General features: G+C 45.3%; 1 protein-coding gene and 1 long non-coding RNA gene across 2 annotated transcripts; one reads left to right on the plus strand and one right to left on the minus strand.

The window, feature by feature from the left end:
* Window positions 1-633: 633 nt before the first annotated feature.
* LOC120689642 (condensin-2 complex subunit H2-like) lies at window positions 634-6,622 on the plus strand. Its single transcript, XM_039972003.1, has 11 exons — window positions 634-817; window positions 1,115-1,214; window positions 3,083-3,183; window positions 3,266-3,402; window positions 3,497-3,941; window positions 4,040-4,215; window positions 4,341-4,499; window positions 4,591-4,671; window positions 5,585-5,686; window positions 5,768-5,926; window positions 6,010-6,622. Exons 1-11 carry the CDS (start codon window positions 634-636, stop codon window positions 6,316-6,318), a joined length of 1,953 nt encoding a protein of 650 aa, XP_039827937.1. The 3' UTR covers window positions 6,319-6,622.
* A 220-nt stretch (window positions 6,623-6,842) lies between these two features.
* Window positions 6,843-7,639, minus strand: LOC120689643. The gene is made up of 3 exons (XR_005681375.1): window positions 7,520-7,639; window positions 7,289-7,428; window positions 6,843-7,184 (listed from the first exon to the last, which is right to left on the minus strand). It is a non-coding gene; the product is annotated as an uncharacterized LOC120689643 (long non-coding RNA).
* Between the last annotated feature and the right edge of the window lie 570 nt (window positions 7,640-8,209).

Below are 8,209 nucleotides of genomic sequence, written 5' to 3' on the forward strand. Positions count from 1 at the left end.
CCCTGCGCTATCTCAACCACCAGACAGTGGGACCATACATCAGATTTTTTGACCCCCTCTGCGCCCTCTCTCACTCTCTCCTCCCTCCCGTTCTCCCCCGCGCCCCTCTCTCTCTCGCCGGCCCCGCCTCTCTCCTCCCCTCCCTGGCGCTCGACCCCCCCCCCCCTCCCCCTGGCGCGGGCGGCGGCGCGGGCACCCTCCTCCTCCTCCCTGCGCGGGCACCCGCGAGCGGCGCGGGGCCGCGGCGGCCGGCGCACGGCGGGCCCCCTGCTCCCTCCCTCCCCTGCGCGCGGCGGCGCTTGACCCCGCTCGGGCGCCCTCCTCCTCCCTATCCCTCCCATTTCCCTGTATCCAAACGTCACCATAGAGGGTTCCACGTCACAGCGAACGGGTTTCTTCTTTTGCGCTAATCCAAATCCATTGAGCGGGAGAACCCCGAAATCCAAAATTCCCCAAACCCTCTCCCAACCCTAGCCGGCTTGCCCCCCTTCTTCCGCTTTCCCTTCCCCTTCGCATCTCCGATTCCTCGCGCCTACGTCTCCTGCCCATTTCCAGAAGCTTCTGGAACCGGGTTTCTAGCCCTAATCCCGCAAAAAAGATGTTCTCTTGGGTCTAGTAGCCTGGGACGGAGGCATGGACGGCGGCGGACGGGAGGTGGGCTCGAACAGCGGGAGGTTCCCGATTCTGCAGGCGAATAGGGACCCCGAGTCGAATTGGGAGGTGGACGTTGCCAAGAGCCTCGAGGAGTACCTGCTCAAGATCTGCTCAGGGGAGGTCTCCGGCGAGGACGGGGCCCACTCTGTCAACTTTGCCGAAGGTACGGTGGTGCGGAGGGCCGGGATTTTGTGCTATCTGTAGACTGTAGGGGTCTGTAGAGCAGGGATGGATTGACTATGGATGGAGCCTGGAACATGCGGGCTTGCTTCATTTTGCGTTGTGTTATTTCCTTTGCTTGAATAAATGTTAAAGAAACCAGCTTCTTTTTAGTTGTTTAGCTCACCCAAGGTTTAGCCTTCCTAAGGACAATTTAATATGGGTATCGCATCATAGCAAAGTTCTTTCCTTTTTCAAGTCGGCAGTTTCCCTGTTAATTTGTTTTTTTTCTTATCTGCAGCTGCATTATTACTCCAAGGATCGGTTCAAGTGTACAGTAGGAAGGTGGAGTTCTTGTACTCGTTGGTGCTTCATGCGTTAGAGTTCCTTTCGCAAAAGAAGTAAGTAAAGATTGATGCTGATTTCATTTTTATCCGTTATGTACTAATTGGTTCCCTGGACACTGTATGTAATGTTACCGTTGAATGTGGGCCTGAAACCGACAGTGATAAATGCATTCTACATTTTTGTGCATCTTAAATGAGTAGGCTTTAAAAACGCGGCAGATACACATTTGCTGCTTGGTTTGGAAACCATAGAGTTTCAAAATAAGGCATATGTATCCCCCTCATAGGAACCTCAATGAAGCATGCCTGTTTCAGATTATCTCTGCTGGCACCTACGGAGTATCATTCTTCCTCTGGGGACTCCACCATGCCGGGCATTTTATTGTCTTAAACTCTATATGTAGCTCCCAAGCATTGAGCTCAAGTGGATGGCCCAAATCCATGTTCACTTGGTTAGATTTACTCTGTGCTCAAAGGGATCAATGCCAACATAATGCTAAATGAAGGCCTTCCTGTACTCTGGAAGATAGTGATCTAATCATGGTACTAAAGCATCACGTAGGTGCAGGGGTGGAGCTACAGCTTGCCATCGGTGTCAGCCGACCCCGACGAATTTGGAAATTCCAATGGAATATTACTTGCCATTGGGGTCAGCCCCTTTCACAATACCAATGGCTCCATTTCCTCCATTGCCCCTTCCACGATACCAATGGCTCCATTGCCTCCTCTTTTGTTTCACCATTGCTGCTGCCACTCTTAATATTACTGTAAGCATGTCCTCCTTTACTGCCTTGAACCCTGTTCCGCCTCCATTGAGAGGAGGGTACACATTGCCTCATGTACGCCTTAGGTGCTTAGGTTTCAACGTAGTCGGCAGGTATATTACTTTATTCTTTGTATTCTTGCCCATATATATAATAAAATGAAAAAAAATAAGTAGGGATCTTCCCTGCCGACTCCTTTCCAAAAAAAAAACAAGTCGTTGCCTAGTCATCGAGGCGCTTGTAGGGTGTATGGCGTCCCCATCGCCTAGCCAAAAGCAGAGGAAATCGATAGGGAGAGGCCATACAGCTACCTCCTCGCTCATCCCCACCAGATCTGTTGCCGCTTGGGTCATCTGCGGCGGATCTGAGGGAGCAGCAGCAGGAGGTAGTGAAGGGAGTGGAGGCAGGCTTAGTGCATGCAGCCAGGAGCAGCGCGAGGATGGGTGGGTGACGCTGTACCTACGTGAGCCATGAGGGAGGAGATGCGACGAAACTGCACCTGCATGAAGGGTGGAGATGCGGCGGCGCGCATCTGTGTGCGTGAAGCAGGGAGAAGATGCGGCACCGCTGCTCTGCGCCCGTGAGATGAGAGATGACCTGAGAAGGGATAATGACACACTCGTGGGCTGCTTATTGGGCTGGGCCAACCATTCTCTTTACATTTTCCCTTTTCTGTTTTTTCTTTTTCCCTTTTTCCCTTTTTCTTGCCTATTCCCTGTTGCCATTTTCCTATTTCTTATAATTGTAAGGCATTGCCTTGCCTCGCCTTATGGTCGCCTAGGTGCCGCCTAGTCCACTCGAATGAGTGGCTTGCCATGTCTCGCCTTGCAGCCTTAAAAACTATGATCTTGCCTTACTGTTTGATTATTTCACTCCTACATTTTTGGAACACTCTTTAAGTAGTGGGAAAATGCTGCAATAGTCTGATAAACATCTTGACAACTCTCAGCTTATAGTACTGCTGGGAGAATAGAATTCTGATTCATCAAGTTGTCATTGTATGTACAAGACTGGTTCTTATGATCGTCTAGAGTCTAGACCAGCGTGACACCTTAGGTGTTCAACATTTAAATGATATTTTGAGGATTTCTCTAATACTATAACATGCTAATCTTTTCTTATTAGCTACAATAGTCTAAAACATTATAATTATATCAGGCAGGATCAACTGGAAAATGGCTCAGCTCAAGCTAATCAAAGTGACCCTAGCACGATTGCCAATGAAGATGATATATTTATGGGGTTAGATGATGTCCCTGGTAAGTGAATCCATCACTGAATGAGCTTACTTGGAATGTCATGGAGCTAAGAACATTTTTTTAACCCTGTTTAAATTTCCAGCGGAATCAAGGATATCTCTGAATAACAATGTCAATCGAGATGGTTTACGAAGCAAAATTGTGAGGCCACCAGCAAATCTACTGGTGTTTGAAGGGGACTGTCTGGATAGCGAAGCGAGTGAGCTAGACACATATTTGGTAAACTTTCTATCCCCCTTTAGCAAAACCTTCTGGCCAAATTTGGTAAAATTTTACTTCCATACTGATAGTCATAATTATTTATGTATTGCAGTTAGCAACATGTGATTTTTATGGAGATTTCCTCCTGCTGGATCCTTGTGATGCACCAGCTGTTTTTGACTTCCTGCAAGGAAAACATTCTGGTAAAGAAAATAGTGTGGCTCATCAAGGCAGTTCAGCACCTTCTAAAAGCCGAGCCAATGTTTTCACTTCCCCAAATGCTAGATCAGCAGGCACAGGTCGTAAATCGTCCGCTGGAAAAGTCTTAGGAGGTCTAGATCCAACCCAGGAGAATCCTAACCAATCTTCACAAGAAACCATTCCTGATGACAACCACTGGTCTGATCCTGTTGAACCTAGCTTTGCTGATGATGTTGAAATGCCTCACCCAGATGATATAGAGGATCCTGTTGGAGATTATTCTGATGATGAGGATCCATGGAAACCTTTGAATCCACATGAACCTGGCAACCTAAAGATTCGGCCTTACCGAAGAGGTACTGGAAGTTGGATATATCTCTTTTGTTTAGTGCCTTGTAAAGCTATTTTGATGACCTATGTATTGAACTGTCTTTACTGATCTGTTTTGGAGCAGTGAAAGGTTCTCCACGGGCGGTTATTGGCACTTCGAAAAAGAAAACTCTCACATTTCTTTTTCCTATGGCAAAGATGGATGGCATTGTCATACCTGAACATGCTAAATCTTTTGAAGCGCAGCAGTCTCAGCAGGAGGAACATTATGGTTCCCAATCACCCCCTCGTTTTGAAAAGGTACTCAGCATTGTTACAGTGTCCATGTAAATTAGGCATGTCTAACCTTTTGATTTGACTTATTTAATTTATATCTTTTTTGGTGAACTAGAAATTATTTAATTTGTTAACCATCTAACATGCAGTTTTTGAGATCATTTGAATTTGGAGAAGAAAATCCCAATGTGTTTGGAGATTTGAAAGATGACAATGGATCAAATACTGGCATTAATTTTGAGAATGATGATCCAGACATGCCAAATGACATAGATGTTGATCCTTATGTTCCAACATATCCTGGCGAGGTTTATTTAATTGACATTTTTATTTGCTGGTTCCTGTGTTTAGCTATCCAACATTTGGGTAATATTTCATTTTTATTTTTCCTCTGTTCAGACTATTGCTGCGACTCCGAATAGTACACAGGATGACATAAATACACATACAAGCCTCGACGACTTGTGTCGTTCACATCTGGTGAGTTTTTTAAAGGTTATATAGTCCATTTACATCTATGTCTTGTGTGGTTACAAGCATCTTGGTGCCCTATAAGTCAGTATGTTGGCTAAATATATATTAGGTGTAAGCGTGTCAAAACATGCTAGGATAAACCTTATTATAATAGATTATTTCTGCATTGGACAAAATTGCTTGTAGGATTAGTTGCAATGTCTTCCCAACAATTCTGATATTGCATCCTTGTCATGTGTTGGGTTTTACAAACAAGTTTCTGGAATAAAGTGTCAGGAGGAACTGACTGATTGTGATTAGTAAATTCCCATGCAACGATCCTTGGCAGTAATAAAATATTATGCTGGTATATTTAATGTGCTTCCACCTTTCATTCATGCACTGGTTAAGGACTTGAGGCATACTGTTTTGGCCATATGGTTGTTTCTCCTCAATGTTGTTACTGCCTGGACAATGAGATGCATGCATGTCTCAGCTGAATATTTTCAGATGTGGAGTTAGATTCTTAGTCGTAGGTCACTTTTTATTTCCTTTAGTGTAACAAGCTCTTTTGTTTTTGATGCCGCCTAAGCCCTTTTCTGGCTTGGACGTGTGTGCGATCGCACTCTCTATCCCACTTAATGAAATATACATGTTCAGGCGTGTTCTTGGAAAAAAAAAACACCTAAAGTCTTAATGACATGACGTTAAAGCGAAGCTATACTAACTTAGCTATATTACACATCCACCCACCCACACACATAAAATCCTCAAACCTCACCTGGAGGTGATGCTTCAAAGCTTTTATGTGATTGGAAACTTTATTTTGCCTGTTGATTTCTAGAATCCAAATTGCAGTTGCGAACTTTAATTTTGAGTTGTGTCCTGAATTTGCCTTTTCTCTTTAACTTCCAAAACTGACAGATAATTCTTCATACAGAATGCTCTCCTTGCCAGCATCGCTGAGGCTGAAAAGCAGAGTGAGATGGATGCTCGAGTTTCAACATGGAAAGAAAGAATTGAGGATGCCTTGGAAGAGCAGGTTTGTTGCTGGCTTGAACTGCTTACAAATTTTCATCCATTAACTTGTTTAGCGCTCACCCCTACATTCATGTCTTGTCAGGATAAAAACCCACCTTTTGATATCGGTTCATATGGGGAGCAAATCCTTGACACACTTTCATCAAGAACTGACAATACAGGAACTGCATCTTTTAGTGAGATTGTTAGTGGCAGACCAAAATATGAGGTTGCCAGAACATTCTCTGCCCTTCTCCAGTTGGTAAACTTCCCTTTTCTTCCAGTTTCGTAATCTGGTCATCTGGTGCAACCCCAAGCATTTTTTTAGCCACGTGAATGTTACAGGTGAACGGCAGAAGTGTTGATCTGGACAAAGGACAAGCCACAAATGAGTTGGTGTGTCACACAGCAGAGAATCCATTCCATGTAAAGCTCATCGGTCCCAACCGGAGGCCAGAAATGGAAGCACGCTTTGCACGGAAGCGAGGGAAGTCCCCACTGCAAAATCCTGGCCAAAGTGGTGAGTCCTCCCTGGCGCAATGGGAGTCCCTGAAGAAACCATCGCATAAAAATGGCAAGATTCCAGTCAAGACAGCTATCAGGCTGACTCCTGATGGCAAGAGAAGGCGAAAGTCAGCTGCTCACCTAATGTAGCCGATCAATCTGGAATCCAGCAGATGAATGGATTGATTCGTGGGCACCCAGAGTGTGATTCTTCTAATTGTTGTAACCTCAGTGGCAGGGTGGGCTGTAACCTGTAAGTTATGACTTAGGCCTAGGTAGCGGGTGTACATGTATATTAGTTCGTTGTGCTGTTATGTAGGTACGCTATCAGCCCCAAGTGTAATGTTAACAGGGCAAGATTTGTTGACGGACTTGCCCTTTTATACAGGGACGACGTTGTCAAGTGATTCATTCTGATTCAATAAACTAGCATTTTGCCGAGTCTGTTAGGTAAGTTGCTGTCTTGAAACTGCATGCCTCAAAACTCACTATTGGTCCCTCATTACATGCCCTCTTTGACAATTTTTGGATATTATGGTGGTGACGTTGTATTTAAATTTGATCAAGATTTTTTTTTTGAAAATGGCAACTTAAAAGAGCGCGCAGCACCATGAATAAGCTGATCATTATCATACCTGCTACACAGAACGATCACATTCGAGACGGTAAGGCAGTTAACCCAATACATCAAGCCGATGCTTCTCACACTTGGCACACAAAACGATCACAGTATCACACACTAAAGCCTGCAACAGAACTTGCATCATATCCCACACTACAAGCTCCGGGCTACACACAAGATTCTTGACACTTGCACCACAGCCAACTTCGAATTACCGAACAACAGGTAAACCTTGTAGGACCAAATGGCCATACATCAAAACGGCAGAGGATAGCCTTTCAGCTAGCTATATCACCGACGCGTTAAACATCACCGAGTGAGGAGATGATAGAGCGCGGCAGCCTCCCGAAGCTGCCGTAGATTGTTCTCCTTCACAGCTCCAGTGCGGCCATTCCTTGCAGAAGGAAGCCCGTCCAGTGGACCAAAGCATTAGCAGTCGGGGCAATCAAAACTAGCACAAATGGAATTCGAATGTTTCAAAGGGTTTGTTGCATTTACCTCTTGTCGAGTTCCACCTTCTTTTCCAGGTCTTGCACCAGATTTCGCAGCATTTTGATGTGGTGATGCAGCGCCCGGGCGGTTTTAACCGGAGGCCAGAAATGGAGGCACACTTTGCTCGGAAGAGAGTCAAGTCCCCACTGCAAAATGCAGGAAAAGGTGGTGAGTCCTCCCCCAAGAAGCGAAGGCTGACTACCAGATGGGAAGCGAAGGCGAAGGTCAGCTGCTCACCTAATGCAGCCGATCAATCTGGAATCCAGAGGCCAGAAATGGAGGCACACTTTGCTCGGAAGAGGGTCAAGTCCCCACTGCAAAATGCAGGCAAAGGTGGTGAGTCCTCCCCCAAGAAGCGAAGGCTGACCTACCAGATGGGAAGCGAAGGCGAAGGTCAGCTGCTCACCTAATGCAGCCGATCAATCTGGAATCCAGCGGATGAATGCCAATGGCAAACTGACTCGTGGGCATCTAGAGTCTGATTCTTCTAATTGTTGTGACTTCAGTGGTGGCTTCGTAGGCAGGATGGGCTGTGACGCCTAAGTTTAGACTTGGCGTAGCTAGCGGGTGTTGTTCATTGTGCTGTTTTGTGTGTATTGGTATCAGCTCTCAAGTGTAATGCTAACAGGGCAAGCATGAATTGTTGGACGGACTTGCCCTTTTTATAGCGGTACAACAATAAACTAGCGCGATGCCAAGTCTATTGTATGTTGCTGGTGTTTTTATTATTCTAAAACTACATGATTCAACACTACAATGGATGTCCTCCGAAATTTCAGATTTATGTTATTCTAAAAATTATTATTCAAAAATGAATAAATCAATTTCTACACCTAATCATCTGTAGTCTAAAGCAGCCACGAAATGGCAACCAGAGAGACTCAACACATGAATAAACAATTGGATCTCACACCTGCTGCATTTTAA

This window comes from Panicum virgatum, chromosome 9N (genome assembly GCF_016808335.1).
Source record: "Panicum virgatum strain AP13 chromosome 9N, P.virgatum_v5, whole genome shotgun sequence".
NCBI classification, from domain to species: Eukaryota; Viridiplantae; Streptophyta; class Magnoliopsida; order Poales; family Poaceae; genus Panicum; species Panicum virgatum.